General features: G+C 37.9%; 2 protein-coding genes across 2 annotated transcripts in view; one reads left to right on the forward strand and one right to left on the reverse strand.

Moving 5' to 3' along the window:
• The window catches only part of Acad11 (acyl-CoA dehydrogenase family member 11), a 109,966-nt gene that overhangs the window by 44,360 nt on the left and 43,631 nt on the right, over positions 1–21,975 (forward strand). Inside the window, exons 10-13 of the mRNA XM_004625215.2 lie at positions 2,681–2,758; positions 4,743–4,881; positions 9,453–9,560; positions 11,433–11,531. Of these exons, the coding sequence (XP_004625272.2) occupies positions 2,681–2,758; positions 4,743–4,881; positions 9,453–9,560; positions 11,433–11,485 (378 nt within the window). The 3' untranslated portion in view covers positions 11,486–11,531. The remainder of the gene's footprint in view (positions 1–2,680; positions 2,759–4,742; positions 4,882–9,452; positions 9,561–11,432; positions 11,532–21,975) is intronic.
• Positions 12,279–17,645, reverse strand: Ackr4 (atypical chemokine receptor 4). Its single transcript, XM_012512557.2, has 3 exons — positions 17,599–17,645; positions 16,870–16,971; positions 12,279–13,809 (listed from the first exon to the last, which is right to left on the reverse strand). The coding sequence occupies exon 3, from the start codon at positions 13,798–13,800 to the stop codon at positions 12,748–12,750; it is 1,053 nt and encodes a 350-aa protein (XP_012368011.1). The 5' UTR covers positions 13,801–13,809; positions 16,870–16,971; positions 17,599–17,645; the 3' UTR covers positions 12,279–12,747.

The raw sequence follows: 21,975 nt of genomic DNA on the forward strand, positions 1-21,975 counted from the left end.
ACAGAAAAGAACAATCAAGAAAAAATGGAGCTAGAAAAAAAGAAGACCCTCTCCCACCAAAGCCTCCCCCAAACGTAACAATGAAGAAAAAGAGAAATCAGTCCCAAAAGTTCCTTTGTGCTTTCTTTCCAGGGTCTGTAGATTGGAATCCACCAGATACGAGGGCGGGATAGTGAGTCTGTTAAATCCCATTTTATTTCCATTCGTGTTTTTGTGTATGAATGCTGAGTTCTTTCCTGCCTTTCCTGCTGAGTGTAGCTGGTCAATGGTCTCACTCTGGCCACTCCCAGTTTCAGGGACCTTCTGTTTGCCATGTCCTGGCTTTCTCTGCCTTTACAGTTTGTGAGTTTGTGAGGTACCTCAGTGCTCCAGGCAATTGTCTCAGCCAAGTTGTGTCCCTGATCACACTGGCAGATTGGGAGAGCAAGCACAACATGGAGCTAGCTATAGGCACTGGGGCCAGGGGTGGGGGGCAGGGAGGTCAAGCAGTTTTCTGTACTTAAGGAGCCAGACACTTTCAGAATCAGACACCTCAGAAGCTGCACGGCTCACCTGGTTTCTTAATGTGGAGGACAGGACCTCATTTCCTTCCTGGCCTGAGCACAAGCTTCTCAGAGCATCTGTGTCTACCCTGTGTCCTCTCCACAGCTGTCTCTTGTGCCCCTACCCATCCAGTCACTGTGGTAGGGTGACACTAGAGTCTCTGAAGCATAGCTATTCTGTAGTTGTTCTGTAGCTCAGTCAAACAGTTAAATACTTCCAAATATGATGGGTTGCACAGGACTTCTCCAACCCTAGTGTGTCTTGTAGAGGAAATTACTTTGAGAGTAAAACCCTACATTGTTTTTTGCAGTTCACTATAACCATGAGCTTTTCTTGGGGATAATGCTGCTGGCCTGGTCCATTCTTTTTCCCTGCAGCTGCTGACTGCTGGGATTACCTAGTATCAGTGGAGACAGGTCCTCCTTGACCACAAATACATTTAGCAGCTTTCTCAATGAATAAACTTTACAATATAAAGCATCAAATGCAGGCATCATTTAATTTCTCAAAACTATATTAAAGAAATATTCAGAAATGAGGAAATTGTAAATTTATTACATAATGTATTTACTACCAAGCACAATAGCATTGACTATTTCTATGGCAATACAAAGGATGTAAATAATAAACATCCCCAAACAGGAAATCTTCCAGTTTAACTGACTTCCTGAGAAGAATGGCCAGAGATATTCTCCCAGGTTCCTTTAAAAGGGCAGGCCTTTGCTTTCTTGAATTCTCACAAATGTAACAGTACAGTAGGTTAGTCATTCTTGAATGAAAGAACATTTTAGTACATTGATTAGTGGAGTGCTTGTAGAACTATGTAACATGAATGGATGGTTTTGAGCTGCTCAGAGCCTTTTACCAATAACTATACCAGCCTAAGTATAGAATAAAGTAATAAATACTGCAACATTATATTAGTAAAATGCTGGAGAGTGCCAGACCTCTTCAAGGGTTTTGCGTAAAGCTCTTTTTTTGGCAGGAGGATTTGCTTTTGTTCCTGCCAGGTTGCTGTTGACAGCAGTATTGTAAACGTAATTCTTGGCTTGAGGAGGAAAGGTCACACAGATCTTGAATTCAGATGCCAAACTGAGGTGAAAGTAGACTTTGGGTTAAAAATGTTCCTTTTACCTATCTACACAGCACTAGGTCCTATCCATACACCTCTAGGTCCCAAGTCTATCTTTTAGGGGATGAGGATTTTTGTGTTATTTTCTATTTTTTTTTTCCTACTTCAGTTTTATTAATCATACATCCTGCACTTGATGGAAGGCTAAAGTGACCTCTACTCTCCCCTCTTGCTGTGCTACTTGGCTTTGTCTCCTGACACCTTGCTGTGTAGCCCATCAAAGCCCAGGGCTCAGGCTAACATAGATTAGAACCCGCGGCTCAGTGCTTCGGCTCCACTCTTCACTCATACCAGAAGAGCCGGGCTTTGCTCTAGGCCTTCCCTGCCAGCACACTGTGCATTACCAAGTATATTTAAGAATGGTTGTACATATTTTACCTGCTGTTTTTATTTGGGTGATATTTAGTGTGTGATAGTGATAAAAATGGAACACTCAAATGAGTATGTATTACTGTCTAATATCAAGACATAATATTGTGGGTAGCAAACCTTTACAATTTTTACTGTTCTGTATTTGGCTTCTTTTCGTATATGCAAAAACAAACTTTGTTTATTTCTTGTCTCACCATATAGTTGATAGCCTCAAACGTGCAGTGATCCTCCTGCCTCAGCTTCTAGAGTGCTGAGATTACAGCTGTGTGCCACCAGGTCTAGCATATATACTTTGTAGGTTAATGTTGGAAATGCTGTGTCTGTCCTTCAAAAGATATATTACAGCCAAGCATAGTGGTGCACACCTGTAATCCCAACATTTGGTAGACTGAGGCAGGAGGGTTGCCATTAGATCAAGCCCACCCTGGGCTACATAACAAGACCTTGTCTCAAAAAAAAAAAAGAAAAAAGAAAAAGAAAAAGAAAGAAAGAGTAAAAAGATGTATTATTGATTTAATATCAGCTGAAAAAATTTCTACATCTAAAAATGTTTACATTGCATAGTATCTGTTCATGACATGATTTATTTTGCATTAACTTGAGCTATTTTTTTTTTTATTTTGTTACTTTAAGGAAGTTTTTGAGTATTATGTTCAAAATGAAAATTCAGTGGAGAGGTGGAAACAACCTTCAGTGATTGATAAACTTAAGGTGAGAAAACATTTAACACTGGAAATTTCATTGCAAGTGCTTTTGAAGACATTTTTTGCTATTCCTATTATATATGTAGAGGATAATTATATCAGTCATAACTGTTTTAAGAAGAAAATTTAAAAATACAATCTATAGATATAGAAAAACAGAAAGAAAGGGAACTTCAAGATGAAACAATGAAGATAAGAGAAAGGAGAAAAAATAGGAAAAAAGGCAGGGAGAAAAGCATGCAAATATATATATGAATATGAGATGGCTGAGATGATTGTACTAATAATTTTCATCAGTTTTCTGAAGATAGCAGTTAATGTTGACAATTTTTACCTTGACTAACTCTGTATGTTGATATCTATGATCTGAGCAACTATATCGAGGACAGCAATACAAAACCCATGAAACAATGGGTCTCGTCTTGGTCTTTTAAATGCATACTGACTGTTCCTTTCCTTTCCTTTTCTTTTCTTTTCTTTTCTTTTCTTTTCTTTCTTTCTTTCTTTTTTTCTTTCTTTCTTTCTTTCTTTTTTTTGCAGAACTGAGGATTGGACTCAGGCCTTTGCACTTACCAGGCAAGCGCTTATTCTACTGAGCTATCTCCCTGGCCCCACTGTTTCTAATGTCTCATCCAGTATTATACTCTCTTTAAAATAACTTTTTAAGAATAGGCAAGGAAAAAATTAAGATTTCTTGAAAGCAAACATTAATATTCAATTATTTGTCCAAACTTGCATAACTATCTGTTAATCTGAGCAACAGATTTGATGATAAAAATAGGTAATATAACAACCACTGTTAGCTATTCCTGTTTTGAAAATCTGTAACATATGTATTGTTGTATGTTACCCTGTTTCTGTTTTTTTCTATTTGTTTTTGCTTCTGTTTTTACTTTTTAAAATTAAATTAAATTTAAAAATAAAAAAGGAAGGCATCCGTAAAAAATACAATCTCTAATATACAAATTGGACTATATAGTATTCTGTATATGTATTATATGATGAAGAGAGCCTCTTCAGCTGTTCAAAGAAAAAATATCAAAACTGCTGATTATTATCGTTTCTAAAGTGAGACTAAAATCAAAGCAGAAGGGGCTGGGGAGATGGCTCAGTAGAATAAGCACTTCCCTGGCAAGCGCAAGGACCTGAGTTCAATCCCCTGTTCTGAAAAAAAAATCAAATCAAATCAAAGCAGGGCTGTGGGGGTCTGTGTAGCTCAGCAGTAGGGCACTTGCCTCATATGTACACAGAGAGGCGCATGGGGGAGAGAGAGATTTGGAGGAAGAAAAGGAAAGAGAAAACAGCATCTGTCAAAAGGGCTGGCCAAATAGCTCAGCGGATTAAAGCGCCTGCAAGCAGGCACAGGAGCTGGGGGTTCGATTCCCCCCATGCCGGCCCCACCCCCAGGGTGCACTGAGACAGCAATTGAGACTGGGCCTGGTGGTGTGTCCTGTAGTCCCAGATCTTGGGAGGCTGTAAACAGGCGGATCACTCCGAGTCTGATCTAGTAGTGAACACCCTATAGACCCTTCCTTAAAAAAAATGCAAAAAAAAAAAAAAAAAAAGGAAACCAGCATCTGGCTCATATGGGCATAATTTCATGTTTCATATCTTATTAGCCACACACATAAGAATTAAAATGTATAAAATAGTATGCTGGGCATAATTATACTCAGACGTGGGAGATCTTATAGTAGTTATGAAGTAAAAGCCCAGCACCTGCCTGCTCAGCATGAGGTCCTGAATTCAATTCCCATTGACCCCTCCCCCTAAAAAAGAAAGTAAGCAAATTAATTTTTCAGCTAAATCTAAGGAAGCCTGGGTGAGAGGCATTATTTTAACAGTTAAAAAAAAAAAAGCTCTGATGATTTATAGTAAATTCAGTAGCCATTTGATCTTACACACTGTAGAATAAAATACCTCTGTAAATATTTTAAAATACTTTCGATCATTAAACATTGGTCACTTTGGTGTGTTCTTCCCCTTCACAGGAAATGGCCAAGGCAGAGGGCCTGTGGAACTTGTTTTTGCCAGCTGTGAGCGGTCTCAGCCAGGTGGACTATGCCTTGATTGCTGAGGAAACTGGGAAATGCTATTTTGCTCCAAATATCTTTAACTGCCAAGCACCAGGTTACTGCATTAATTAAAAACAGAATTCTCTCTATTTCGAGTAGTGTTAGAGTTTTCCTGCACAAAGTTTACCTGAATTTTACTCTAATTTTACTTTTCAGTTTATCTGATTTAAATGTCAAAAGTAGGGTTGATATTTTCACTGAGTATTCTGTTTTTTGTTTTGTTTTTTTTTTTTTTTTTAATTTATGTATTTGGAACAGAGTCTCGCTACACAGCTTGGACTCATACCGAGCCTCCTGTTTCAGCTTCCCCAGGGCTGGGATTACAGGCATGTGCTGCCACACCCTGACTAATGCGATCACCTTATGAGTGCTGGTAGGGGGAAGCAGCCACCAAGGGCACTGGTTATGTAAGGACCCCGATTTCCCGACTGGCGGGGGTTAGTTCAGTGAGTCGCCGGAATGTGTAGCGCTCCAGATCTTTTGTTTAGCTTCACTCTCTCCATTCCCTCACCAGTTATTTATCAGTTACCTGCTATGTGCTAAGGACTTCTCCAGGTCCTCTTGATAGTATATCAGGGAATAAAATACGCTACAGTAATAAATGCACAAATAGTATGTCTTCTTCGAGGATCAAATTCAAAAAAAAAAAAAAAAAAAAAAAGGAAAACAAAAATAATAGAGGGAAACAAATAACGCATAAGTAAATTATGCAGTAATTTGAAGATGAAAGCTCCTTTATAAAGGAAAGTCAAACAGATCAGGCTATGGGAGCTCCGGATCACCGAGGAACGGAGGATATGGGCTACAATTGAAAATAAAGTGGTCAAGATTAGCCTCATTGATAAGATGGCGTTTGATAAAGACTGACTTAGCCAGGCTGTCTCTGGGGAAAGTTCTCAGAGCAGAGGGAACAGAAAGTTCAGAGTCCCTGCGGCCGTGACTAGTGCCGAAGAGACTGAGAGCCACGCTGCGACCCTACCTGCTGATCACAAAGAACCAAAACTCTCGACAGACCTGAATAGAGCACTGAGGTTTGAGTTTAGAAAAAGCAACTCTGCATTAATATCTTTTGTCTGTGTGATAGATCGGTCCACCGCTGCTATAAGGGAAGAATATGATTGGTGTGGGTGTTCTAGAGACAGCTAAAGGGACCAGTGTGCTAGAATAGTAGAAGGGAATAAAGAGAAAAGGCTCCCCTATCGGTTGAGCAGTAAGGGGCTAGCTAAGGGGTTCTACTTTCAGGAACAGGAGGAGCCAATAGGGATTTAGAGCAGAGCAGTGCAAGATGCAACCTCGGTTTTGTTTTTGGTTATTTATTTATTTATTTATTTCTATGTATTTAGTACAGGGTCGACAGGGTGTCACTACACAGATTGGACTTGTAGTGATTCTTTCTGTTTTTCCGCCTCCCACGCGCTGGGATTGCAGATGCACCCAGGAGCAGGGCCTGCACAGCAGGTGGGGGATCAAAGCCCTGCCCCTGTGTCTGCCTAAGCATGTGCTTTAATCCGCTGAGCTATCTGGATGGCCCGCAAGCTCAGTTTTAAAAGGAGCACTCTGGCTACGGAGTTGAGAATTGAGAAAATGAAGGAAAGTGGGGCGCAAAGCTTATTTTGGCAAGAGATCATGGTGATTCAGCACTGTTGGTTGGTAAATGGAAAGATTCTAAATATATGTTACGGGCAGATCCAAGAGGAGCTCTTGAATGAATATAAGGTGTTAGTAGAGAAGTCAAGGATGCCTCCAAGGATAGGTGAAAAATCAACAGATGGGAGAGGGGCTAAACCTGGAATGTCTGTGTCATCTACAGGAAATGTTTTCAAACCTGGATTTGCAGTACTTCTTAAGGAGCATGAAGCCCAGCCAGATAGCTCAGCAGACTTAGCGTCTGCCTAAGCAAGTGCAGGGATGAGGGTTCGATCCCCAGCACCACCTGCAGTTAAGGAGAAGCTATCCATTAAGGATTTCTAGCAGGATGAATACCTGTTGTGCTTATTGTATGCTGGTAATTCTTTGGCTCCTGCCAAGAGTTAATGCAGTGTTAAGGTGCCCAAAAGAGTCACATGCAACTATTTTGGACTTCAGAAAGGAAACATAGTCCGAATTTAGCAAAGTAGCTTCATACTGGATTCTCATTTCTTTGCCCCTATTCTGATATTTGATAGACTTCTGGTGATAAAATTGGCACTGGCATGGTTTCCTTTCTCAGCACTAAGGTGTCAAATTTCTGCTTGTAGTACTTTGCAAGAACTTCTTGGTAGAGCTTCTAAAGATTTCAATTGTAGGAGGCTAATATAAGAAACTACATAGATAACATGTGGAAAAGGAGATAACTGATAGTGTCCTAATTTAAATTATTTTATTGCTTTTCATAGTAAGAAATAATTTTTGGTGACCCAGTAGTAGCATATGTAGTTGTTTGTGTGTGTTCCTGGATACATGAATGGATGGTTGGATGACTATGCTATATATTGCTGAAAGATTTCATGAAATAACACTTTTCCTTATCACTTGTATGTGCATTCAGATATTTCCCACTGAGTTTAATGTAAAATGCTTTATTTTATTCTATTTTCATTTTTTTAAAGATGCTAACCGTCTTCTGTTAGACTAATTATTATTACATTAATGGAGCATAGTGTGACAAATAATTCTGTAGAAGACTTACTTGCAGACGCAGCCCTGCCACCATTTTTTCATTTGACCTCTGAGCTCACTTGTCACTAGGTGATCATGGGCCTTCCCTTAGGGGTTGCATTTCATGAGTCTTGCAATTTAATGTTTACATGATATTGCAAGATTGTTGAAATTTTTTAAATGAGCATGGAAACACGTTTTCTTTGACTAAATATTTATTAGCAACTCTCCCAACCAAATAAGATATATAAAACTGGAAATAGAAAAGTAAGTGTTTTCTTGTAAAGGTGGCGATATCTCCATGAGGGCCTTGAACGCTGTCTTCTGGAGCTTTTCCAAAACAGATAAGGAGGGATTCTAACTGAAGCTGATAAAATGCTTTGCAAGTTTCTTAAAGATGGAAGATTAGCTTCTATGTGAGTTTTCCAAGTCAGTTCCCAAATACTGTAGTTATAAAAGCTTTTGGGAAAGTCTTCGAAATTTTTCCTTCCCCCACCTTTAGAAAGTCATGTAATACTAATTAAAAATAGTAATTTGAATTCCAAATCTGTTACTGAGAAATTTTGGGCTGATTTTTTCAAATGGGAAAAAGTGATTTTGTAAAAGTACATGGGCTTATTTTCCCCCTCATAAATGAAAAAACTTTGCTGGCTTCTCAGAATAAACATGAAATTTTGGGAATTTTTATTCACTAGTTAATGTAGTAAGAAAACTGAATATAAAACAAGCAAAGAAAGAAAACAGTGGGTTTCGTTAATTTTAACTTAAGAGGTTTTTCCTCCCTTGCTTAAAAAGTGTTAAGTTTATGTTAACCGACCAGGAATTTTGTACATCTTGATATGATGGTTCTGTTAAGAGTGTCATCATGGCTGACGAGATAGCTTAGTGGTCTAAGTGCCTGCCTAGGCAAATGCAAGGACTGGGGTTTGATCCCCAGTACCACATGCCATGCTGGCCTTGCCAGCCACTGATACCAGGCATGGCAGTACACACCTGTAATCCCAATGCCAGAGAGGCTGAAACAGGAGGATCACTATGAGTCCAAGCTGTGTAGGGGGTCGGGGCAGTGTCTTAACTGAGCATAAACATTTTGAGTTTACTTAAACTTAACTCCATTTTCACAGGCCTTTCAGAACTATCCGTAACATTATGATAAGTGATAATGAAGCATATTTCCTCAAATCTGAAGTAATCAGTGTGCAAGGGAGTGGTTTTAGGCAGCAGTTTCTGAAGTTTGGAAAGCATTCTGCATCAGAGTATTTCACTCATGGCAAGCGTGGAACATTCTTTTTAGCTGAGAAAGATACCATAGTGTGTCATGTACTAAAAAATATGGGCCTTTGAAATTATCCCTACTATTTTCTGTCCAAGGCAGGGATTCTGTATTGCACCTTTCTAAGTGGTCTGACTTGTACACAGCAAGACAAAAATAAGAGTGACATTAGAGGCAAAAAGACAGCAATGCTCTGGAAGTTCAGAGGAAGGGGGTATTTTGGGCTGGGTTGAAGATTCTTCTGAAGTGGCTCATAAGCACGAATTTACTTATGAATGATTGGGAAACTTTGAACAAGATGGCCTGCCCCAGGCAAACATGTTGAAGCTAAAAAGCACAAGAAAATCCTTGGAAGGACATGTAATATGGGTTGTTCTCTAAGGGCACTGCAGTTCCTCACAGCGGGGATACAGGATTTACAATATAACAGGCACCATAGAGGCCAGTGACCTCAACCTCATTAAGCATGTTTTGTGGAGGTGAAGTGGGCAGGGGCGTGTGATTTAGAACAAGTTGAATAAATATGCACTGAGTGCTGTGTACATGGAATTATTTATGATATGCCTTCACTGAAAATTCCATTTATTGCATGTTCGGAATATTTTTGTTAGCAAGCATTTTCTTAAAAGATGCCTACCTGTCTCCTCTGCATAAATGATAGATTTCATGTTGGTCAGCTTGCGTCTAAAACACACCGTTTTTCTTCTTGTGGGTAGACACAGGGAACATGGAGGTGCTGCACTTGTATGGGAGCAGAGAGCAGAAGCAGCAGTGGCTGGAGCCTCTTCTTCAAGGGGACATTACCTCTGCTTTCTGTATGACAGGTAAAGGCAAATCCCCAGCCCCGCATGGCCAGGCATCCTGAAGTGACAGATGTGCCGAGGAAGGGCGGGATATGGCGCTGGGTTTCACTCACATTTCATTCACATGACCAAGCATGTGAATATGTTTGTTCTGAGTCTGATTTTAAGTTCTGGCATTTCTAAATGTGCAGAATAAAATTGTCATGCTCTTTGGGAGGGTATCAGACGATATTTTTCAGTTGCCTACTTCAACATTAGCAGTAGAGTAAACCTAGTCTCATAATCTTTTTAAAAATTGCTGGGTTTGGATATTTAAGATTATTTTTACTCTGATGTATGAGGATTCATCTTTGGGATAATTTTATAGTGATATAAAATACTCAACTATTCCATGGATCTGGAAAAACACAACTGTAACCATTATTGAACACATGGCTCAAATTATAATCATGTGAGAAAATAAAACCGGGAAATAATAAAAATGGTTTTGTTACAATTTGTACATAGCAAACAGTAATTAACAATTCTTTAAAAGACAATCATTATTGTTTTATGATTGAGTATGGAATTAAACTGAATGCTATTTGGGTGTAATTCTTTTAGCATCTGCCAGATTTTATTGTTTTCCTGTAACAAGTTCTAATAAGAAAGATGATTTCCATTTAACTCAGTAATAGGCATTATTGAACACCTGCAATATAATGTGTTCTTTAACTGTGGGTTACAAAATAAATACTGAGGGACTGGGGAAATAGCTCAATAGAATAAGCGCTTGCCTGGCAAACACAGGGACCTGAGTTCAATCTTCGGTTTCGCAAAAAAAAAAGCAAAACAAACAAACAAAAAAAACCACCTAAATACTGAGTGCCTTTTCTCCAAAAAAAGTCTCAAGTTTCAGAAATAGAATTCATGAGATATCTGAAGCACCCATTTAAAAGAATAACATATTAATAAATACAAATACTATAAAACCTATCTAGTTCTTAAATGCCATAAGGTAAAGCAGTTATTTAAAAAAAAACAAAAAAAAAAACAAACTTCCTGGAAACCTTAAGTGTTGAGCAGACTGGGCTGGGGAGATAGCGTGGTGGTCCAAAAGCCTGCCTGGCAAGCTCAGGTACCCAGGTTCGATCCCAAGTGCCGCATGCAGTGCCTGCCCCAGCCATTAAAATCCGGCATGGTGGTGCACATCTGTAATCTCGGCAATGGGGAGGCTGAGACAGGAGGCTCACTATTAGTTCAAGCTATGTAGTGAGACCCTGTACCAAATAAATAAGTAAATCTTCAGGTCAGCAGATAACTCAGCAGAGTAACTGCTTGCCTAGGCAAGCTCAGGGCCCGGGGTTCGATCCTGGCACCACATGCCATGCCAGCCCTCCCCTGGGCATGCTAAGAGGGCCACAGAGACCAGGTGTGGTGGCCATGCCTGTAATCCCAGCTCTGGGGAGGCTGAAAACAGGAGGACTGTTATGAGTCTGAGCTGCATAGTGAGATCCAAATACAGTTATTTTAAAAAAATTCTTTATGATAGCGAACTGTACACTGGGGAGACCTGGCTTGCCAATATTTACTACAAACTTCCACTGTGGGAAGTAAAAGTTAATATATTAATCTACATTTGATGTTCAGAGGAATGATTAAGTGACTGTGTCCTGAGTCAGCTTTGGAGAGGGAGCTAGAGCACAATGCAGAATACCAATCCCCAGTGTTCCTCAGACTTCATTTCTTCACTCTCCCATTGAATATGTATTAGATGGCTACAGTGTGTAGGTTAAGGGAGCCCCAGAGAAGAGAAGGACACCTTTGTCTTCAGTCTGCGTTCCAAAATCTAAGCCCTTTCTGCAAAACAGTGATGACTGCCTGCCTATAAATTCAACCTTCCTTTCTTTATAGAGCCTGATGTAGCATCCAGTGATGCCACAAATATTGAATGTAGCATTGAATGAGATGGAGATAGCTATGTGATTAATGGCAAGAAATGGTGGAGCAGTGGTAAGTAAGTGTTCAGGATAAATTTTTTTATTCAACACATCAATCCTCAGAGGAATAGTGCTATAATTTATAGTTACTAGTTTTGTGATCATAATGCTCAGTTTTAGAATTAGAGAAAAATAATTTTAAAGAGATAAGCTCAACATGATTAAAATTAATTTACTGTGGGGTTCCTGGGGTAGCTCAGCAACAAAGCCTATGCTTAGCAAGCACCAGGCCTCGGCAATAAATAACAACAACAATAATAATTTGTGGTACATATTTTTATTGGTTAAAAGTTTAAGTTCTTAAATTAAAAATAAGAAATTTTATACATAGGATAACATTTGTCAGTCAACTCTCACCAATAGACCCATATTTTATAACTTTGGGAAGTTAAAAATACTGGAAATCATATAATTATTATAACCTGATGATTTCTCCTTGAATATACATCAGAAACCTAATATTTAGTAAGGTAAGTAGTTATTACTAAAGAAATTTGACACCATAAGCAAACTGTGTGTTGAGGAGCTCACCCAGAATATATCAAAGGTTCAGAAAAGTTTATGGTTTTTTATTCATTTTTATGGTCGATTGTTGTTATTCTTTCCAGAATTTTATATAATTACTTACACATTAACAAACCACAAAAAGATTAATTCTTGCTATATTCAAGTTCTCAAATTCTGCAGAGAAGTTTTTCTTCTACTCCAATTTAGAAAATTAAAAATAATTATAAATTCCTCTGAATATAAATACCTTTGGGAGTAGGTTTTAGATTGCCTACCCAATAGCACATTTAAAAATAATTAATTTATTTTGAAATTATTATAGTCATGAGGCGTTATAAAGATAGTACAAAACAACTCCGGGTTGCACTTGGTACAGTGTGTTTGTAGAAACCTGTGACATTATGTACATTGCGTGGATTTGTGTAAACAATGCTGTAATCAAGATACAAAATTATCCCTTCATCCACCAAGATCTCCCTCTTCATAACCTAGTGCTCTAATTTATGCCTGTTACTAGTACTTTCCTATATTGTTAATTTTCATGTTTTATGTTTATTGTTCCCACTTCTTGACTTGTCCCCTCCCTCCCTCCCTCCCGAGAGCTGCTTCTCTGTGATAAACACAGAAATAGTGTTTGATATCTGAGCTTTAGAACATGCAAATGTTTCAGCTGAAGAAGCATCATTCATGTGCATCCAAGCAATGACAGAGCGATTTTAGGTTTAAATGGTAAAAGAACTTGTTGGCTCTGTAGGACCCTCTGAATCGAAAGGAATCTCCTCCACATTTTGTCTCCGTCTTCTCCAGGATCCGTATTTCTTGGCCACTTTCATAATGTAGTTTTTAAAAGAAGCTCCCATGAAGACGTAGAGGATTGGGTTGAGGCAGCTGTGGAAGAGTGCGATGCTCTCTGTGACTTGGATGGCCACGTCCATGCGTTTGCTCATGCTGCAGTCAGTGATCAGGGTGTAGATGATGTCTATGGCCTGGCAGAACTTGACGATGTTGTACGGCAGCTGAGTGGCAATGAAAACCATCACCACTGTGAGCAGAACTTTGAGGGCTCGAGATTTTTTAATGTTGGGCATCTTCAGGAGTGTCCTTGCAGTAATAAAGTAGCACACCCCCATAATAAGAAAAGGAACCACAAATCCGATGCAGATTTCCAGCATTTGAATGGATGCTTTCATTGATGTTCCTAGGTGCGGGGGAAAGATGGGGATGCACCTGCTGTTGTCATTGACTGTATTAAAAACCAGCTGGGGGACACTCAGCAAGATGGCAGCCACCCAGACACAGGAACAAATGATCCAGCAAGGTTTGCCCACTCTTGACTGGCTGGGGGCCTTAGTTACTGCCCAGTATCTATCTACGCTGATACAAGCCAGGAACTGCATTCCTGAGACAAAATTTATTGTATACAAGGCTGAAGTAATTTTGCACATCATTTTCCCTAGGACCCACCCGTGAACTGCATTAACTGCCCAGAAAGGCAGAGTGAATAGAAGGAGTAAGTCAGCCACAGCCAAATTCAGGATGTACACATCTGTCTTGGTTCTCTGTTTCTTGTAATAGGCGTAAATTGCCACCACCACGGAGTTGCCTGCAAGTCCAATGATGAAAGCGACTGCAAAGAAGGCAGGGAGGAAAACTTTTGCAAAATTTCTGACCTCTTCTTTTATGCAGATCATTTCATACTGACTGTAGTCATGAGTGCTGTTCATTTCATTTTCCTCGTAGTAGTAGTCCGTAGACTGATTCTGCTCCAAAGCCATGGCTCTGACCTAGATGACAAAAAGAACACAAGATACTAATTTAATGTTGCTTAAAGGGAAGCAGCTTTTGCCTGGCATGTGTTTTGTTCTTTCTCTGGAGCACAGATTGTGGCTGTAGTGTGAGCCTGAATCTGCTGCTCTTTGAAAAGCTTTGGCGAGAGTCACACTAGATTGTATCTCTAGGATCAGTTACCCACCCTCTGTTTTTACAAATCTGTGTACAGATCTGGAATTCACACAGGAAGGATGAATAGACCTTTGGAACTCTCTTCTTAATTAAATCCTAAATCTAATTGAAGACTTTTATGGATTTTTTTTTTTTTTTGGTTTGTTTGGCTAGTGTTTTTTATGTATTTGGTACAGGGTCTCACTATGCAGCTTGGACTCGTAGTGATCCTCCTGTTTTCACCCTTCCCAGCGCTGGGATTACAGGTGTGCATCACCACACCCCGTCTCAGCGTGCCTCATGGAGGGGATGGTATGGCATGTGGCACTGGGGATTAAACCCTGGTTCCTCAGCTTAGGAAATGTAGTTTTTAAGATATAAAAATTTAATCAGATTTCAATTAAAGGAAATTTTTAAATGCTGCAATTTTAACGTATATGCCTTAGGGAATCTTACAGAATATATCTGTAACACAGTAAATTTAAAAATAAAAATGAGTTATTTTAATAATTAAAATGAATAATTTCAAAAATTCTCATCTTTTATTTGTTATTAATTTATAAATTTAATTTAAATTAAAGTATTTGCACCAAATTTTACTCATTGGCTTTTATAAAACAAGACTTCCTTTAATCAACCTCCTTCTAAACTCTTACACTACTTGCTTTTTCCTATGCCATTATTGGTAGCACCATCAACCGCCTAGAGAGCTAACACCCTTGACTTCTCTCTTCCCTTCACCTCTGGCTCCCGTTCAGTCCTTCAGTTCTGACTTTACCTTCCAGACAGGTCTTAGATCTTTTTCCCTCTTCCAGTCCTCAAACTTGGACTCATCTGCACAGTCTGACTCCTGGTTTCTCCCCAGCCCACTGAAGTTTCATCCTAGCTGCCATCCTGTTTTTATGCCTCCTCACCACCTCCTTTAGATAAACATTTTTCTTATTTCTATCAGTGTTCTATTTCTAGATAGCCAATCTGCCAACTTGCCAGTCCTCTGGTAGCTCCCACCTGGAAGACATCTTGCCTCCCCTGAAAGACGATCCAGGTTCCTTAGCCTTGATACCTGTGTCTCCCTGCGTGCCCCACACCAAGGATAGTCACATGCTGATGTGCCAGACCCCCCCCGCGCAATTGCTCCTGTGTGCAGCTTGCTCGGTCTGCTCTTTCAGCCGTTCTCCTCTCTCCCTTGAAGAGTGCACTGCTACTCAATTACCTTGATCTTACTTACCCTGAAGGCTCCCCTTATCTCACACACACACTTTCCAGAAAGTCCATGTGCTGTGAAAAAGATGTGCTTTCCCAGTTGCCTTGACCCTCTAGGTTTTAAATTCCCCAAGTGTGACCTGCTTGATTTGTGATTGTAATTAAAGCTCAGTAGCATGCCTGGTGCACACTAGCTGGTCAGTAAGTTTTTATCAAACTGAAGGTTTTGCCAGTAAGTATAAAACTGTTACTCTAGTGTGGAGGATATCCCAGGAGCCTTGTTCTTCAACATTAAATTGTTGGACTATATTACTAATAGCACCCCATAGTACTATGATAGGCTTGCAGAGAAGGTCCAGGCTTCACAACGTACATCATGACTGTCAGCATCTGTATTATATTGCTGAGGGGTTTTTTAAAAACTTTTTCTTTTTCTTTTTTTTTTTTTTTTGGCGGAACCAGGGATTGAACTCAGGCCCTTGTGCTTGCCAGGCAAGCGCTTATTCTACTGAGCCATCTCCTCCGCCCCTTAAACTTTTTCTTTAGCCCTTCTGTCTCCTTTGGTTAATTTTGTTCTTTAAAGAATCTCAATTTTATTTCTTTTTAATTTCTTATAACTTTTTTGGTGTTTTTTTGTTTTGTTTTAAACCAATTTTGCATGGTTATATCTAGTAACCTAAACAACTAATTTGCAGATAGCATCATGCAATACAGCAACCATTGTTGAATTCTTATTATTATGTTTAGTGAAATTTTATATCATTTCTGTTAATGTTTCTTATTGCTATTTTGTATTCTTTAAAAAATAAAATAAAAAAAATCTCAAGTAACCTTATAGGATCAGTCAGGAAAATAATATTTTAAATGTGCTCCCTTATACGGTTTATTTTCAAAAGAAATCTCTTAAACTTGCTAGCCTTTTTTTTTTAACTCTTTAAAATGTTTTTAAAATTTTTCTTGGTGTATGTTTGTGGTACATAAACATTCATTGTGGGGCAGCCTTTTTTGAATGAGTAAAGTGAAGTCAAGATTGTCCCTGAAGGAAAAGTATTACAAAGAAAATTGCTTTCCTTATGCAAAAAACAAGTCTGAGCCATTTAAAATGATTAATCCATTATTAAATTGTTTGAAAGATTCCAACCCAGAAGGCTACTGAGATCTTCATATTTTATGAATTATTTACACAGCATGAACTTTGTTTCATGGCAGAAATCTTGAACCTGATGATAAAAAATAATATGACCAAATAATGCAAGATACTGAGGAAGAGTACTTTGAATTCATAATCATACTAAAAAGTCAGTAAATAAGAATAAGAATATAAATTGCATGCAGAAAAGATTCTCCTGGCAGATATATGGCAAGACATTTAAGTATTTTATAATGTTTATAAAAACAAAAAAATATTAAAATAGTAGAGAAGTTATATAGCAAAATCTCTTTTTTTCCTTCTTTTTAAATCTGTTTTTCATTAACAAAGTTTTACAAACAAGTAAATGCACTGAAAACAATATTTTCTTGCTATATTCAGATTTTCATTTTAAGGTTGAAGTATACAGCTGTTTTTAAATAGCTCTTTTTGCATATGAAAATGTTTAAACTTGTATGCATCAAATCTCCCACTATGTAGGCAAAACTACAAAATCCTTGGGCTTTAAAATTTTAATTTCTGAGTCAAAAGGAGAGAAGAATGAACCAACCTGTTTTCAGCCGGCAGAGAAGCAAGCAGTCTTGGGTGCAGGGAGGAAAATCAAATGACTCCTGAGTTGGGCTCCCACTTTTGTTTTCGTTTTACACTCCGCCTAGATGTTGGATCCAGAGGACTTTCCTGAGGTTTAGCCTTGTGAGCACACAAGCTTTTACTCTATGCAGAGCCGTCCTATGAAGTTACAGCTAAGTTCTTAAGTATCCTAGGACACACATTTGAAAGAATTCCAGCTTGTTTCCAAGCCACAGACCTCTCAGAGTTTCCACTTAGCTGAAGAGAACAAGCAAAGCCCTGCAGCAGAGCCACTGACTGACCACTGAGGCAAAACCACATTCTCCCAGGAGTATCCAGGCAGCCAACCACTTCCTTGGCAACATTTAGAGAAATAACTCTCAAGTTATTATTATTTTTTTTGAGATTCTAGTTTTCTTTTTTTTCCATAATTTTATTGATTCTCAAGTTATTTTGTCTAGGAAATAAAGCAAAATTATTTTAACTCAGAAAATTATCTTTTTAAACACTAAATTATCAAAGACAAAATTATGACTAATCATTAACCACTCACAGTAGAACTTGATCATTTTATGACATATCACTTAATATTTTACTTAAACTGCTATCACTGTACTCTTTTATCTTTGATCTCACCTGTGCTTTTCTTCTTGGCTTTAAACCCTCTTGCTTTTCTATAACGCTTCTCTTCAAAGACCAGAATACAAACTTTCAAATGCTACTGTCTTGAAAGGCTGTGTAGTTCTCCAGGCTTCTAAACAAATGAAAGAGAAAGAAGAGAACTTTATGGAGATTTGGGCTGGGAGTCCACTTGTGCTTGACTTTTTGCATTTGCATGCCTGTTGCCTTATTTATTTTCACATGCAAGGCCAACCTTACCCTCCACCTGCAGAAGTTATTTTAGATCCATGCCATTGTTTCCCCAGCTGACTAGGCTAACCGTTTTTGTTCATTCATGTGAAAACAGCCTATTGTGGCTTGCCTCCATCCTCTTTATCTTCCTGCAGTGTAGAGTGTGTCTGAGCCAGTTTGTCCTCCTACTTACCCACCAGAATTTCATATCTGGGATTGTGATGCCACCTGCCTTGCCTTTGTTGGCCAGGATTGCCTTTGCTATTTTTCTTGATCATCTGTATTTTGGGTTGGAGAAAATAAATGAGCTTAAGGTCTCACCAGTTTCTGCCCTTGCCCTCTCCTTGCCTCTGACCATTCACATTACTCCTTTGCCTGGTGCATCAGTCTCCTTGCTGTTTCAGAACATACCAGACTTAGTTCTAATCAGGCTTGTGGTGTGGGCTTTTCTGTCTGCTGGGGAGCACTTGCTCTTGATACTTACAAATGTCACCCACTTTTCTCTTATAAGTCTTTGCCCACCCACCACCTGCTCACTGAGACATTTCCTGACCACTCTGTTTAAAAGCTCCACCACCCACCTGTTCTTAACCATAGTATTTACCGTGCTCTAATGCTCCATATCATTTATATTGTATCATTTATAGTTACATTGCTACCTCTTTTCTGTCACTCAGGATTAAAATACAAACTTCATCAGACCAGGAACATTTGCTTTGTTCCTGATATATGCTAAGCCTGGAACACAGTAGGTACTCAATAAATGTTTTGAATTAATAAAAATCTTCCTGTGCCTTTTACCTGTCTTTGTTGCTATATTTCTTTAATGGCTGATCTATAACTTCAGCCTCCATAAGTATCAATTGTATAAGCCCTTCAGTATAGCCAAATAGTATACAGTACTGAATTGTAAATATTAATATTCCTGCCTCGAATACGCTTCCCACTCCACCTTAGATTCCTAACTCCTTTTTGGGGTCCGATTCAGGTCTGATCTTCATTACCCCAGGAAGCCTTCCATAGTCCTTCTAAATTAGATCAGACAATACCATCTCTTCCTTCACTCTTATAGTACCATCTCTCTCTACTGCTAGTGCTTATAATATTTTTCTGTCTTCTATAGCTATCTTATGCCCTGCTGCATTCTCAGTATTTACCTTGGAATTTCAATTCATAGTGTCAGTTTACTGAATAGGAAGTATGTACGTGAATAGACAAATCAATCAATGTTTAAGTAGCTTATCCTCCACAGATATGTAAGGTTATCACTGGAACTGCAATTTTGATTTCACATCTTTAGTTCTAGATTCTGTTTTATCATGCTATGTCTTACACATTTTTATTATTCCACAATGCCATCTATTATAGTCTTTATTTTGTAGATATCTTAAAGTATCTTTCCTTTCTCTTGTTTACCAACCCCAAACAACCACATACTTTCTTGTAAATTGGACTCCCATCTTGTAAATCAGTTGCAATGCTGTGATCTGTACATCTTTTGAATTTGCAAGTAATATTTACTCACACAAACACCGACCCAGCCCTTAGGGCACATTTTGTCAGGACTGCACTGAGCTCCCTCTGCTGATGCCGTAAAGTGAGTTCCACGTGTGTATACGTACTGGCGGGACTAGTTCACTGGCTGTAAGTTTGCTAATCCTCTCCTCACAGAACTAAGACAATTGGTGGTAAAAGGAGAAATTTGCAAGATGTGAAGGTCATGTTGCTTTGGAGAATAGATAAAAGCATCACTTCTCTTAGGCAACTTTTCAAGTACTTATTTGATTTTTCTGTAATGCCTTTTCTTCTGTACCTCTGTTTCATTTTTTTCTCAGAGTCCTAAGAACTGAGTCATTACGATTCTAGTTATCTATAAATGTAACATCAAAATGTTATGTAAGTGTAACGTTCAAGTTACATAAGGTGTCATGCTTAACATAAGTGTCCTTTGTTCCTAAAGAATCTTTCTCCTCATTCCAATTCTCATGTTTCTTCTTGTAGTGTTAAAAGTGACAGATGTTTGATTAACTACATACTCTATTATTACCAAGAATATCACTGATGCTGAGATCTACACTGAACCTGAATTAGATAACTTCACGATTTCTCTTTAACATCCATTTTGTGTTGAATTCAGATTGTGTCAGTCTTTCATGTCACATTGTTACTGAAGCAAAGTGCATATAAGTGGCCTTTTCAGTAGCTAAAGAATGTTTTATTGCATGGTTTATCATAATTTGCTTTCTTGTTCTTTAACTGAACTTTTAGATTATTTCCAGCTTTTATTATAAAATTATGGAAAGCATTTTTGTGGATATTTTAAGAATGAACTTAATCTCACTAAATCATGTAGGAGAATGTCACTAACCATATACATTCATTCTTTTTTTCTTACATTAAATATAATGTTCTTACTATTTGCACTGAATAATAATCCTGGAGTTCTTTCATATCATTGCATGAAATTTTTCCTAATTTTTTTAGAAGAGTTTCATTATTTAGACATATCACATTGTATTTCAACAGTCTCTTAGTTATTGGTGGGCATTGTTCATGTCTAACTCTTTGCAAATATAAGCAATACCACTGCAGATAATAACCTTGTGCATCTGTTATGTCACATAAGAATAGCCATATTTCATGCTGACTTCCACTTGGTTTTTTCACTTTTTAAAAACTTGTTGTTTCTTGAATTGTTTAAGCCCAGATCCTCATGTATGTGAGGCAACTGCTCCACCACTAAGCCACCCCCTCAGCCCTAAAATAGCCGTATTACTGGAAGAAATCCTAGAAGTTGGATCAATATGGCAAGCGCTGCAAATGCTTCTAGCTTTGATGACATGCCCAAATTATGCTGGATAGAAATGGTACTACTCTCCCACCATTATGTATTAATGGCTTGGTTACCCAAAACCTTGCCAGGAGAATGTATTTTGCTAGCATGTTGCTTTCTCAATGACTTGCAACATTTGTCGTATACTTTTCCATACCTTTGCCAAGTGTGTGGGACATAATGGGCAATAAAATGCTGTTGAATACTATGTTTTCCAGTTAATAGGTAAAATGATATTCCACTATTAGTTTATTCTACATTTATTTAATCAATGGTGAAGTTAAACACTTCAAAAATCTGTTTAAGCCATTTATGCTGAAGATTGAGTTTTTAAAAATTTTTCTATGAAATATATGTTACCTAGAAATATTCAAGGAACAAAAATTTGAAGAGAACACGTTTTATTTATGTTTCATTGCTATGTATATTTGGAAAATGGATCACTAGGCATTGAAATGTTATTATTTCTTCTTTTTGCAAATTTGTTATTTGCTTTTCTTTACAGTGATTTTTAACTGTTCTTTATATTTTGAGAATATAAGACTAGGTTTTTTTTTCTTTCTTTTCCTTTTTTTTTTATTGTACCAGAGATTAAACTCGGGACCATGCACTTGCCAGGCAGGCACTTAAACTGCTGAGCTATCTACCCACACCTATTTTGAGGATATAAGTATTCTAAATATTTTGCCACAAATGTTAAAATATTTTCCTTTTTTTTTCTTTTTGTGTTTTTAATGCAGAACCATTTTATCTAGATAAACCAATTGATAATTTCTTTTGAAATTTAAAATACTTTTCCATATGGAGATTTAATAAATATTAACTATTTTTCTTTTTCATGTTATAGATTTCATTCTCTTTTTGCCATAATTTTATTGATAAACAAATAACAATGAGACAGTTTCAAATCAAATTGGTAGGACAGTTTCAATAATTAACACACTACATACATACTTCTTAGTGGTTAATTGCTGTACAAGATGCGGACTCAACATCCTATTTACAAACACCATTAGAACAAATCATTCTATTCATTAACAGAATGTAACTATATATCTATCCTAACCACCCTGAATACAGATACAAAATGGATATTAATCTGTATACCCTTTTTTTTATTAAATTCTGTTATTTGAATATTACAGGTGTGTAAACTCAGAAAAATATTCTCAAAGAGTCCAGTAGCCCATAATAGTATTGGGTCTTCCACTTCACTGGCAATGTCAGAAATTGTTGAACTGAGTCCCCCACAGCTCAACATAACAGCATGGCTTTATTTCTTATATTTCGTTTTTTTACTTTCCTTCTGGATGGTTCAGACCAAGGTAAAGCAGGACCTATGCAACAAGAGTTGTAGCTTTTGGGTCTGATAAGGTCAGTGAAATCCCCTCAGGATTTATC

This window comes from Octodon degus, unplaced genomic scaffold (genome assembly GCF_000260255.1).
Source record: "Octodon degus isolate 3935 unplaced genomic scaffold, OctDeg1.0 scaffold00008, whole genome shotgun sequence".
NCBI classification, from domain to species: domain Eukaryota; kingdom Metazoa; phylum Chordata; class Mammalia; order Rodentia; family Octodontidae; genus Octodon; species Octodon degus.